Here is a 14,113-nt window from a genome sequence, read left to right as displayed (position 1 = left end):
CAGTCGATATCAACGTGGTTACCATAATGATTTTAGAGTGATTAATGCTATCAAAGGAATAAGGTTGATTATGGGCTATACTAGTTGACTCAATTGTGACTTATCATTCGTGCAAGAGGAGTCATAGTCGTGAGTAGATTGTAGTTTAATTGTCGTTTGCGGTTGGCTCGGGCATTGTAGGTTACTCTTATCCTAGGTTATGACATACTTTGATACTCATTCATGTGTCAAGCAAATATGAATGGGAAAGCGGCGAGGCGTGTTTCCGGACAGTATTAATAGTATTAATATTGGAAGATATTGGATAAACATGTCGCTAGTTAGCTGTTGAGCCCCAGTGGCAAGAAAAACTCAAAAGTCTCTCCGCGATTGTGTTCGTGTTAATAAATGAACCAAAACCCTACTTCTTTCACCTGAAAGCCGCAGTAACCGACATACAGAGACCCTAAGCATTATGGAGAAGACAATCTGGGTTATCAGGGAAACAAAAGAGATGGAAGCTTAATGTTCCTATGGATCTGCTTCATTGCACCAGATTCTAAGGCGCCACTATGGATGGATTAGTAGAGATCTAGGGTAATTAAAAGCACTCAACTAGACCTAATAAGCCTTGGAGCTGTCTAATTTCGCCCCGCGTTCCCCAGACTCTATCTCTATGTGCTTAGGTGTTTTTCTTTTCTTTTAAATCTCCCTTGTGCAAGGCTGTCTCCAATTTCCTCTCAGTACCACATTGCCTGCAAAAGATGAGGCTGATCTCTACCAAAAATGTCCCCGCCAAGTAAACGACGAACTCTTTCTCCCTCGCTACAATGTCCTCACTGCACAAAAACGTTTTCTCGCCCGAGCCATCTCGACCGGCACCAACTTACCCATCTCCCCCCAAACCTTAAGGCCATCCTACCATGCCCTCGCTGTGACAAATCGTTTTCGAGACGTGACGTTTTATTTCGCCATCTGCGTGCCTGTCATCTGATTAAGCAGCCCAACGTCAAACGCTCGATGAGAAAATCATGCTATCGCTGTATCATCAAGAAGCGGAAATGCGAACGAGCACGGCCTTGTGGAGGCTGTGTTGAATCCCAGGTTCCGTGCGAGTACACGTCGCCAGGGTCTGGAAAATCGTTTTTTGAGAACATAGGCCTGTCGCAAAACTTTGGAGATGGCTCGCCGCAGCCTCCTTCAGCGCAAGGACGGCAAGGGCGGAATGATCTCGTCTTTGTTGGTATGTCATCGACATTGAGTCCATCTGAAGCCGCACAAGACGAATCGTTCCTGCAAACTCTGCAAACTCCAATATCCAATTCCGAGGATGAGCCCGCTGCGTCATCCAGCCACACAATGTCTCAAAATGGATCTTTTCATTCGATGCCCGCAGAATTTTCTCCTACGCTGCCGCCTACTTCAACCATATTTCGCGTCTCACAGTCTGTTACCGACGAGATATTTTCGCAAGCCAATCACTACATCCCCAGTAACGATGAAACGATGCCTCTGAATTTCCCGATTTCAAGTTTCCCTGATTTTCGAACGACCGGGCTTGATTGGCTCAGTGTTGATATGCCCAGTTTTGGTCTCAATTCTGAGCCATGGCCTGTCGCTGGTATTTCGAACAACCCCCATATTCGGTCACCAACTACTTCGAATCAATCAGGCCTTGATACGGAAAGAATCCCTTCGTCTCAGTTTTATCAACCTGTTAGTCCACCAACTGCCATAGGCCGAACAAGAGCCTCAGCGAATAGCCCCAACCTACACCCACTAGAATCCAGCTACGCAGGACAATCTTGGCCATTTGACCAAACCCGAGATTCACCTCCCCATAGGTATTCCCTCCCACCTCTGAGGGAAATTCTCAAAAACCCCTCGGGCAATCAAAATAAGCGTCTGGACAGTCTAATCTCGTTCCTATCTGACGGCTATCTTCCGAATCTGTCATTAGTAAAAGATAGTAATGCTTCGCAGGTATTTGGCGATTTGCACAGACTGCTTGATCTTTATTTCTCCCGATTTCATGACATTCAGCCCATTATCCACCGGCCAACTTGGAACATGTTTTCTTGTCCAACAGTTCTTCTCACTTCAATGGCTTGTGTGGGAGCGTTACTCTCAGATGATGAGCAGGATATAGAACTTTCATGGATGCTTAGTGAAATATGCTTGCCAATGATTTCATGGCTGGTAGGCCGCCCCATACGGAACAGGTTTAATGATCCCTGATGACGCGTGCTAACTTAGTCTAACATAGGGTGCTGCAGATGGAGGAAATTACCGCGATATATCTTACCTGAATGCACTGTGTCTGCACCAGATTTACTCTCTTGGGTCAGGCAATAGGCAGCTCTATCAAAATGCTGACCGTTCTAGAGGTGTTCTCATTGGAAGTTTGCGAGGCATGGGCCTTCTAGGCTCCTCGTCTTGGGGAATCATGGACGATACTCAAGACAGTACTGAGTTGCCAGAGGTGGAACACGACATGGGGCTTCTGCATCGTCATTGGTTATCTTGGATTAGCCAAGAACACGAACGCAGAGCGGCTTGGGCCGCATTCGAATACGATTGCAGCCTCTGTACTCTCACCAGCCGTCGAGGAGCTATTGACCTCAGTGAACTGCCTCGAAAGTTACCTTGCAATGAATCATTGTGGAGTGCAACCTCCGCGCAGGCTTGGCTGGCTCTTCGATCACATTTAAATATCACTCCAATCCTTTCGGATACTTTGAAAGCGATATTTTCGGGGAAACAGATAAATAATTCCCTGGGGACATGGGCTCGAAGACTTTGCTCGCAAGTAATTGGGCGCCTCTTGTGGGATTTCAAGCAGCTTGAAGTCGTCGGAATGCCGGAACATTTCGGTCTTCCATCCCTTTTGGGTGCACACCAACAATCGAAAAGGCTTTTACTGCGGTCCCTCAACCACTTACTTGACTCCATGGCCTCTCCTTCCAATACCCCGGAGCTGATTAGCTATAAGTAAGAGACATTTGGACAATTTCACAAGAGAGTCGACTAACAATTGGTAGCATATCTGGGCTTCTCTGCAACTACTCGCACCTCTACGCTGCAGAAGATATAATGGATGCCGTTATCTATATAGTTCGCCATCATATCTCTCAGGATTGCTTAGAGCATCGATATAATATTGATGTCGCCCAGATGAGATTGAGATCCGCATTTGCAAATGACCCTCACAAGGGTCGGATGCTCCTTTGGCATGCTGCACAAATCGTTGGCATTGCCAACGAATATCTAGTATCAGCGCCATGCGAAATCATGCGTGTATTTATGGCTTATACCTTCATAATGGCGTACTCAACATATGGCCCGCGATTCACGAGTTCTGCTGGTGACCAAGTGCATATCCAGCTAGACCTTCCTTGCCATGAACACGCGCCTCGAAGGCGCTCTATTGCGGGCTGGATTAGCATGGGAGGGCCGGCCGGTTTGGGATCTATCAAGAACATATTTGACGACGGGTGTGTTTCTACTTTGAGTCGCGACGCGCAAGCTATAATGCAGCGATTACGATGTTGGGGGTTGGCAGGCAAATTTTGCAAAATTCTTCATGTTTTTGAGAACAGAGGTTTTTGAAAAGATGTCTTGCCATATCAATTCATACATTAACGGCCACTGTCGAGATTTCGGTGTATTAAACTAGTAAAATTCACACTACATGCAATAAACTGCTCAATAATGGATCAAAAAATGGCGATACAATTTGGAGGGCTGCTAACCCCACCAGGCATGTTGAGCGGTGATGCAACGACGAAAAATTCCCATCTGTGTTCCTCTTGACAAATTCGACTAAGTTCCTCCAAGTCGAATAGTTCACCGACAGGCATGCCCCATCCAGCAATTAAATACTCATGCAGAAATACGCCGGGCGCATCTGCCTGGTCTCCATAGCGCGAGTATGACTCTTTCGGAGGATAAACCTCAAAGGATATGGCGTCACTTGCAACAGCAGAGAATTTGGTGTTCCAAATCCATTTTAGAACTTCTTCTGTGCCCTCAACGCCCGCATGGAGAGGGTTCGAACTTTGTGCATACGCAAGTTTATCTGCTGGAGTCATTTTGGTATCCCACTCTTTCGTGACTCCTATGCGAATAAAGAGAATATCACCCTGACGGAAAGTAATATCTTCTTCTTTCGCAATTTTGAGAAGAACCTCTAGCGACACTCCATGGCTGGAAAAGGTGCTGTACTCTATTCCATGCCGCTCTGCGTAAGAAACATAGTCAAGAAGCACGCCTCGACCACATATACCCTGTTTTGCCCAATGTTGGATTCCAATGCGCGTATTCTTTCGATCTTCAATCTCGGCCGAAGTGACACCACCATAGAAAAGTCGCTGCTTGGGATTTTCCTTTGTAGGAAAGGGCGCCGAGAAGTGGCGCAGCCCATCCCACTGTGAAGACTGCTGCGGATTGAACACGTAGAGATCATCAAAAGCCGTACCGTTAAGGAGGGGAATGATGTGGTGCTGTGCTGGGGCCCGGTTGAAGTTGGCGACATCTAGCTTCGTGAGGTCCCAGTTAAGAGATGTACGACGGCCAGTTTTGATACATGATGAAGCAGCAGATGCCACAACATCGGGGGTGAGAAGGACAAGGCGGCCCAAGCCCTCTTCAGTCGATCGGGATGGAAATGGCCAGACTTGGCGGGGATTTGGAAGACGGTCGAACGATAGGGAATTAAGATTGACAGGGTTACCCGAGGTTTCGGGTAACAACCTAATGGACTCTATGTCTGAGACAGGACGCGTATGCATCTTTGTAATATAAGAGTGAGATGACTTAGACACAATGGCTTACGATGTCAGGATTGCATTCAAGATTAGATGATATTGATGGGGTGGGTGCATCTGACAGTCATGATTTTGTTCAAAATACTATTCCAAATACACGGATCCTTACCGCACTCCTCCGCTTCTCCGCAATTTAAAGAATGAAGCTATCTACTGCATGGGCGGAGTGTGCCACCACATCTACACATTTACGTGACATCCCCACCCCCAGCATTTCAATAAAGTGGTACGCTCCGAGCTGCTTGCCACTGAGCCGTGCACGCCTGGCGCAATAGTTTGCGTTACCACATCTTGACTAGACTTAAACTTGAGTGACCAGAGCAATGCACTTGCATTCCTCACAGTCTGTCCCAAGGGTATAATGATGCCAACAACCCCCTCGGCTCTCAGTCCTCGTATAGTGTTTACATATCCCGCCTGTCATTTCGATAATTCGCAGGTAGGACGCACCCCAAAAATAAACGAAAACAACCACTATATATATATGTATATATATATTGGCCGCAGCTGGGCCACGTACATTTAATTCACCGCCTTCAAAATGGTAGTCTCACACGCTACTCTCTACAATCGCCTAGTGACCGTTGCGGTCGCTTTCGGATCTCTTGTAAGTCTCTCCCAACTAGATCGAATAAACCAGAAGATTCTGAGATGTTAGACCTACGGATACTGTTCTTCAATCATCGGCAGCACAATCGGTCAGCCAGGATGGTATGCCTACTTTGATCTACCTCCAAGCGGCACCCCAGGCTATGCTACCAAAACTACTTCGACCATTGCCACCGCCAATGGTATATACAGCGCTGGTGGTGCTATCGGCTCCCTATTCATCATGTGGGCAGCATCGGCATTAGGAAGGAAGCGGTCAATCCAAATCGGAGGATTCTTTGCTCTCTTGGGAGGGGCTCTTCAAGGGGGCGCCGTAAATATCGGGTACGTTGGCTTGAGTTCACTATTCACAACAAGTAAGCACCCAAGATATTGAACTGACTGTGATATCCTTTGGCAATCAAAAGCATGTTTCAGGCAGGACGCTTTCTGGCGGGTATCGGCATCGGCATTCTGGTAACAGTGTGTCCTATGTATATGAGCGAGTTGGCGCCACCCGAGAAGCGCGGCTGGCTGGTCGGTCACCACGCCATTTTCGTTGTCTTCGGCTATATGCTTTCAAGCTGGCTTGGATTTGCATGCTACTTTGCCACAGCCCAACGCCCAGACTTTGCTTGGCGTTTCCCTCTGTGCATGCAATGCTTTGGCCCTTTGGTGTTACTAGCATCATCATTTTGGATTCCGGAATCTCCGCGGTGGCTATTACACAAAGGAAGGCTGGAAGAAGCGTGGATAGTTGTGTTGAATCTCAGAAGGTCACCGGAGGACCGGGAAAATATGGCAGCCAAAGAGGAACTCTACCAGATCCGAGCCCAGATTACACTTGACGCTGCGAAGCTAAAGGCTATCGGTTGTAGTCCTTGGACAGCCGTGATCAAGAAAAAGAGCTATCGGAAAAGAATGATTATTGGGTTTTTGACTCAGTGGGGTGCCGAGTTTGCTGGGCCTCTTATCATTGTGAGTCCTCTCATCTCCACTATTAGCACTCGTCGCTGATATGACAGAATAATTACTCGGTGATACTATATACCAACTTGGGACAAACGGGTTACATGCCTCTCTTGCTATCCGCACTCTGGCTCACCACCGCCGGCTTAATTTACAACCCATTTGGCGCCTGGTTACATGATAAAGTCAATTCACGACGGTGGATGTTTATGGTTGGTCTATTCGGTTGCCTAATTACTACCAGCGGGCTTGCGGCTTGTGTAGCCCAGTTCGCAGGCACATCAAACAAGGCAGGGAATGCGGCTGGTGTATTCTTCATTTTTCTATATCTTGCATTTCAAGGGTATGGTATTATTTATTTCGCTCCAAACTGCCTTCTTCTTAGGTACGAGGACATTCGCTCACGAGCACTAATAGAACCGGGTGTGATACGACAATGTATATATACGTTGCTGAGATTTTCCCTACTGAAATTCGTCCGATCGGCATGGGGTTCTCTCTTTTCGGACAATTCTCCAGCACTATTATCCTTCTTCAAACTGCACCGATTGGAATTGTCAATGTTGGTTGGAAATACTATCTTGTCATTATTATCTGGTGTATCTTCTTTATCCCGGTCGTGTACTTTTTCTTCCCCGAAACAGCGAAATTGTCATTGGAGGAAATTTCGGCACGCTTCGGTGATGATGTTGCAGTCCACGTTACCGACGTCCCAGAAGATGAGCGCAGAGAACTGGATGATTTTTTAAAAGGAAAAGATATTGTTCATCTGGAAGAATCACAGGAGCCCAATGGCGGCATCATAAAAACTTAGCACACATGAAATAGGCCATGGGAGCGTGTAGCTTGTGTTCACTTAAAAACAAGATTCGTGGCGACGAATAATTTAGTACCAAGAATTCTCTCACACATTATAAGTTTCTTTCGCTAGAAAAGCAATTTAAAGTACCAGTGATTGGGTTAATTCAGGCTCCGGTGTGTTGGATTTGAGACTCTGGATTATTGTATCACTGCACCCTCATTCGGGGGGATTACTTTCTATTAGGAAACGTAATCGATCATTGAGCCATGTCTATATATTTATTTATCTCCATTGTTATAGTCGTTCTTAATATTTCAGAATGCAGGTAGATGCCTTTCCTTTACCGCTTTGTGAGATTGAAGAGACCATCCAGGCCTCTCAGTAGTCCATGCTTCCTCCTCTCCATCGTCTGCCTTCTGGCTGGCCCGGAAAAAATCAGGATAGTAACAAAGAAAAGCATGTAATGTGAAACTACAGCGTCATCCTCAAGATTGGCTTGCTCTCAGCAATCTAATATCACAACTGTATGTTGTTTTAATAATGTAGCGCCTCGCCTGCTGCTGTAAACTTCTTTCCTAAGCCCGTGATTGTCTTCCGCATTACTGTTACGAAACAAATATATTCGACTTAAATTGTACTGTTCTGCTTCATATCCATCATCTCTATTATTATACTTTTACGTTACGACATCAGCCACCCTCGAAAAGATTAAATCTTGAACAAGTACCTCACACTCATTGCAACAGCTTCTTATTTCAAAGGAAAACTATAGTCATTACTCGTTATACGAAGCTGGTATCTATGACAAAGGATTCCAGGTAACCTGCAATGAGATTGCCTGAGGACTCGTGAACACAGTGCCCTGAGTTTGTCCAGTTGGAACATCAGTAGCATAAAAGGTTGATGATCCTTGAAATGTCAAGTGAGTACCATCATAGGCAAAGCTGCTAGCGGTAGAGATAGAAGAATCGCAGCTAAAGGAAGAATCGCTCAAAACTGCGCACTTGCCCTTACTTGAGTTTAGGGAAAACGTCGTGCCGTCAGCGTTTGGCGTGGCAGTGTATGTGGCTGGGGTACCGCCACCGCGATACCACGCTCCCTTGCTGATGAGGAATCCAGGACTTGTTGTGCTGGGAGTGTCAACATATAGGTATGCCTTGCCAGAGAGAACACCAGGTGGCGTGGTCGGACGTGTGGTACTCGTGCTTGTAGCCGTCTGGGTGACCGACTTGGTTGTTGCTGTTGATGTAGGGGTGCTATACTTTGGCAGATATTTGATTCCAGTTTTGGGGCAAGTAGATGGTGCTCCAACGGGGTCAACGGGGATAAACACGCCGCTCTGTACCGAGCCACGGACGTTGTAGTGGTACCATAGCTCATCAAGCTCGCCATTCTTGTTACAGTTGATAATGACGTTCTGGCCGTGATGCGCAGTGAGAGCATCCTGGATTGCAGCCAGAGTGTAGGTAACTGTTGTCGATGGCAAGATACCGGCCGCGGCAAGCCAATCATACGAGGGGAGAGTTTGAAAAAGAGTGACAGTTCTCTTAAAATAGTCACCGACTTCCTGGGTAGGCTGGTAATTGGGATAGCACCTTGGTTCAAGAGTGCTAATGCAGGTGCCATGTTTGCCAAACTCGTGCTCCCAAAAGCTCTCGTCGTTGCCTGTATAATCTTTCCAGTATATTTTCATATACTCCAAAGTGCAAGGATCTTGCTCTTCAAGAATTGCGGTGATATTGGTGTATGCTCTAGAATTATCACAATTTTGTTCATAGGTTCCATCGCAATTGTCGGGCCTGCTCCGAGAATCAGTAGGGTACTTAGCTAGTACGTGAGCTAATACCAGGGTAATTTTACCAGAGGCCATGGATTGTCCATGAGTTGTTGGGGCCAGTTGATGGGTTGGTATCCCAAAATTGCGTCTGAAGGAGCTGACCACCGGGGTAGTTGAAGCGACAAGTGTCAGCAACAGTTGATATATTATGACAACTCAGCGGCATGACACATGAAAGAGAAGCGGCCATCACGGAGCCGGCACTCAGAGCCGCACCCGCCAGCAATTGTCTCAATCCCATTTTTACGAACGACTATTAGGAAATGGTCCTTTCGAGATGAATAACCACTGTTGGAATTACCTTCTACCATGAGCAAGACCTGCCTTTTATATACAGCTGAAAGATTTTCTCTCGGATGGTCTAGCCCACATTGGACAGAACTATTGTCAAAGCTTACGCCTGCATTTGCACACCGAAGTTCCGCCAAGAGTTGATTTGCCAAGAGCTGAATTGCCAAGGCCTAGATAGAAAATCCCCACGTGTCACTTTTTTGAACTTCCCTTCCCAGTTAGATCAACAACCGATAGCATGAGCACAGATAAATATATTTTCACTATTACCACCTAGCTAGCTTAACCATTCATGATTTTAATCTTTTGCTTATCGCCGAATCGTGAAATGAACTAGACATTCCCAGTGCGAGCTATTATGGGAATTGCTCTTAGGTCACTCAGCGGCTAGTCAGTTGAAAGTCAGTAGCCCCGCTGCACAACAGCACGTTCATCAATCCATCCATTTGGTGTTGCAGACTCCAAGGCACAGCAACTAATTTCCGCGCCGTCCGCTGTTGAGCCAGTCAATTGCACGCGTTTATTTGTCATTGAATCTTTAGTAGACAAACCAAGCTATGCAGACATATTTTTTATGCGTGGTTTACCTGCCACTATGCAAGCTTGACTATGGCATTGTCACTGGACGTTTCCCTAATCAAAGCTTAGATCACTACATCCCAGGCAACATTTTGTTGCACAAACCAATGAAATATGTACCTGATTTGGGTAGAAATGAAAAAGGCTGACGTCTAAAGTACTAATGGTCATAGTCTTAGCACACTCTATATTTTCGAATTTGTATATTGGTAAGTATTGTCTCTAGTGTTGAGGCACGCTTCATCTTCAACTGTCACGAGATTGATGGGTTGAGGCACCTGATGTATGGAAAGCACCCGCAGTTCATTGATATTTGATGGAATAGGTAGGATCAAATTCATTTGCAGGGTAGCTCATTCGTTATTCCCACATCAGAAGAGAAGAAGAAGAAGAAGAAGAAGAAGAAGAAAAAGAAGAAGAAGAAGGAGGAGGAGGAGGAGGAGGAGAAGGAGGAGGCTTATGAATTTCGGCATTGACTGATAACTGCCTGGATATACTTTCGATATTCAGATTACGACGCGATGCCATATATAGCATGGAGGCGATACCCAGGTACTTCGCGCCTCGAGGCAAAAGCGGACTTTTGCCTCTGCTCCACCCCTCCCAGTTCCTGATAAGGGGAATGATACACTCACTTTCTTCATCTTTTTTTTACTGTACTGCCTACATAATCAAGGCTCCATGACCTGTCAGATCTGTTGTTAACTGGATATCTCCATGCAGATAATTTCTGGAACAAAATAGTTCCACTTCTCAGCTACTGGTTCACGTCGTTATATCCCCACTTGTGGAAAACCCAAAGATCAAAACAGTGGCTTAGCTCAACATAAATTTGATAGTGTACTTTGTAACGCTGATAATAATTTATGCTTAAGTAGTTAAATTGCACAGGGATTATCCCAGAGAATTAGGCTTCAGTGTTAGAGGGTGTCAACAGCCGATGGTGTCTCTATGGAGACGGCAACTGGGAGAACAGAAAATTTATCATTGCTCTTCCATTCACACACGATATCATTAAAATGCGTGTCTGTTACACAACACACAAACTATCCAACCGACTCATTGAGGACACAAGAGGTCATCTTCCGGAAATAAGCCTAAGCGAGGAAACGGAGAATAAAATTTTAATCGACGGCAGCAATATTACCTAGTTGTAAGAACTTTGGTACCATAAAGTAGGGAGGCATTATTAGTCAGATAGAGGATGATTTATGGGAGGAACAATAGCATGGCGCTATTGAGTTAAATTATCCGAGGAGATAGATTGATACGAAAGTGACAACGTGTGAGCCTGATGCGTTGATATATATCAACGCCCATGCACCTCAATACGTTATGCTATGCTATGCAGGCCATTAAATACGTAGGGTATTTGAATGGATATTTCCATGCAAGGAAGCATTGAAGATTCCATAGAACCAGAGGAGGAATTAAGAGAAGATCCTCTTGAAGAGTCGAGAAACGATCACAGCGCTATTGGAGAGTATGAAGAATACATCTGAGGTTGCGAGGCATAATAAAACATTAAATACATAAAAACGCCTCTGTTTTATTCACCGCGTTTTGCTAGCCTATGGTACTGAATTACATCGAATCTTCTATATGCCTCGAACATTATGATATAGTTTAATCATGAGCTTGTTATTTCTGGGGTTTCACCTAAATTCTTCTCTATATATTGATATATTTGATTCATTGCATCTTTCTTAATCGCTGCTGGCTTTGTTCAGCTGCCATTTGTGTTCAATCACGTCTCTACAGAGTTCTGCAGTTTAGTTGCATCCCAAGAATGCTTTGTCGAGATGCTTATCATCCAGGATCATCTTATTTTAAATGTCCCCTTCTCTCACTATGTACTTTAGGTAGCATGTTATTACCATTTATATATTTTAACCACGTCTATGGAGTACTGCAGAATGCTTCCACCATAGTCTTGCGAAATAATCGAGACAGAAGTCTAGAGCAGGTATACCAAGCGCTAACCCGAGCCAAATGCTTTTTCCCATTCCTCCCATTTGATACGAAAACTTACTGCCTTTCACGACCCATCTGTCGCACATGCTTTGGAATGTGGGATGTATATCCAGCCAAAGGGCACAGATAGACCACGTGGGGTGATGGGAACTCTGCATATGCTGTTCTCCACTGAAGCGAACACCGGGCTTCGCCGATATCCGGTTCTTTCGCCTTCAAAAAGTGCCGCTAGACCATCCATGTCCTCTGCAAGGCCAAATGCATGAAGATAATTATTCCCCTCAAGTCCCTGAAGCCATTGATGTACATTCCGAATGCGAACTTTATCTGCATTACGGAATACATGGTGCTTGGAAGCCTGTGATAAAAAAAAAAAAAAAGTGCGACGAATGGTGTGATTGCTGCTAATTGTTGGAGCAGGCTCCAACAATGATACAGAAAAAAAAACATCTAAGATGCCAACGATACACCTTCAGCAGAAACTACCTACATGACGGGGAAGAATATCACGAGCTGTGAATGACTCCGTACAAGCTGGAAGTATTCCGTAACACCATCTAACTTATGACAATACTCTAATCTTTCGTCTCGCTATGGCTGTTCTCGGGTTACAGATGTCAATTGTCTGGATCAGCGAAGCATCACCTGTTTGGGGCACCCAGCGCATCCCCTCAAAGAGCAGATATGAATATTACTTTTTGCATATCTGCTCTAAATGCCTACGAGAAAGTGATTATATATGAGAATAGGGATTTATTGCATCTGGTAATTTTCCAACCCTGGTAGGTCTACTTTATATAGTGCATTGGCTATAGTGAAGAAAGTAATTATTGTGTGTATACCACTCACCAACGAACGCGTGGCGCCAAAATACCAAGAATTACTTTCACTCGGTCGCTGTACTCCTTACCAAGAGCTAGAGCTTCCACTTGTGAGATTTTCTTGGAAATAACAGCTCTACAAATAGTGCCTGTATTAGTGGATTGGGATAAGAGGTTGTTGTCGGCAACCATCTACACTTACGGTATCTTGGAAAGTTGCGTGCAACAACAGAAATGAATACATGTTTATACTGCCTTGGAAAAATCGTGAGATTCGCCAGTAGTATTATTAATTTTACTAACTAGAAGCAGTAATATAGTCTCACAGGCAGCTCAAGTGCAAAGTGAAAGTACTGTTCGTTTCTATTTGAAGAGAACATTTCTGACATACTTATGTAGAGCAATAGCAATATACTATACACATTATTTGTATTGGTCTCTTCACGAACTTGCCCAGACGCAATACACTGAAAGCACCAACGAAGTTTATCATAGAAGTTAATTATAAATTTATTAAATTTAGTCAAAAAAGTTATGCTTCAGACATTATCAAAGAATCTATGTAATCAGGTATTGCGAACTGCGAATCTTGTGCCATTATTGGACATGTTGCTTCTCGATTTGTAGAAATACACCTCCCATATGCTTAAGAATAGCTTCAACGGGTTTGTAATGTATAAGTCCCTCTTAGTAACTCATACGATCCCTGCAATTTACCCATTACTTATTTATTTATTTATTTTATTATTAACGTTTATTAAATAAACTAATTATATAAATCCTTATTTAAGTATTAAAACAGTAAAAGCTATAATTATTTAAATCCTATATTTACTATATTTTAGTTTAATAAAAAAAATAAAAAAAGAAATATTAATTTATATTTATAAAAAAAAAGCTATATAACTTTAGTTTTTTTATTAATTTTTAAAACTTTTTATAATTTTTATAATTTAAAAAATATATAAAATATATAATTTTTAATAAAAAGTTTTTTTTTTAAAAATATTTAAAAAAAAATATAATTATTTAATATTTTATAAAATATTTTTAAATTTTAAATTTATTATATTTATAAATAAATTTTATATTAAAATTAAACTTTTTATAATATTTTATAAAATTATTATATTTAAATTTTTTAATTAAAAATTTATAAAAAATAAAATATAAAAAATAAAATTTTAATAATATTATAATAATATTAAATTATTAATATTTATAATATAATAAAAAATTATTATTTTAATAAATTTTTAATATTAATTTTTATTTTTTTTTATTTATTTTTTAATATAAATAATTATAATATAATTATTTATATATTTTAAAAGTTTTAAACTTTTTTTAATTAATTTATTTATTTTTTTATTATTTAATATATTTTTATATTTAAAAATTTATATTATTTTAATAATAATATATAATTATAGTTTTTTAATTATTT

At 42.7% G+C, this 14,113-nt stretch overlaps 4 protein-coding genes across 4 annotated transcripts; 2 read left to right on the top strand and 2 right to left on the bottom strand.

Annotated features, from left to right (window-relative positions):
* Positions 1-1,515: 1,515 nt before the first annotated feature.
* TRIVIDRAFT_123833 (uncharacterized protein) lies at positions 1,516-3,339 on the top strand (the record flags this gene model as incomplete). Its single annotated transcript, XM_014096545.1, has 3 exons — positions 1,516-2,178; positions 2,246-2,970; positions 3,021-3,339. Coding segments are annotated over 3 exons (1,707 nt in total), but the record flags the coding sequence as incomplete, so codon positions are not given.
* Positions 3,340-3,695: 356 nt separating this feature from the next.
* On the bottom strand, positions 3,696-4,769 carry TRIVIDRAFT_45202 (uncharacterized protein; the record flags this gene model as incomplete). The annotated part of the gene is made up of 1 exon (XM_014096544.1): positions 3,696-4,769. One exon carries the CDS (start codon positions 4,767-4,769, stop codon positions 3,696-3,698), a length of 1,074 nt encoding a protein of 357 aa, XP_013952019.1.
* Positions 4,770-5,346: 577 nt separating this feature from the next.
* Positions 5,347-7,176, top strand: TRIVIDRAFT_44788 (uncharacterized protein; the record flags this gene model as incomplete). Its single annotated transcript, XM_014096543.1, has 5 exons — positions 5,347-5,412; positions 5,464-5,738; positions 5,822-6,371; positions 6,419-6,705; positions 6,780-7,176. The coding sequence occupies 5 exons, from the start codon at positions 5,347-5,349 to the stop codon at positions 7,174-7,176; spliced, it is 1,575 nt and encodes a 524-aa protein (XP_013952018.1).
* A 1,244-nt stretch (positions 7,177-8,420) lies between these two features.
* On the bottom strand, positions 8,421-9,167 carry TRIVIDRAFT_18327 (uncharacterized protein; the record flags this gene model as incomplete). Its single annotated transcript, XM_014096542.1, has 2 exons — positions 8,421-8,963; positions 9,025-9,167. Coding segments are annotated over 2 exons (686 nt in total), but the record flags the coding sequence as incomplete, so codon positions are not given.
* Positions 9,168-14,113: the final 4,946 nt, after the last annotated feature.

This window comes from Trichoderma virens (genome assembly GCF_000170995.1).
Source record: "Trichoderma virens Gv29-8 chromosome Unknown TRIVIscaffold_87, whole genome shotgun sequence".
Taxonomy (NCBI): Eukaryota; Fungi; Ascomycota; class Sordariomycetes; order Hypocreales; family Hypocreaceae; genus Trichoderma; species Trichoderma virens.
This window is presented reverse-complemented; position numbering and strand designations above follow the sequence as displayed.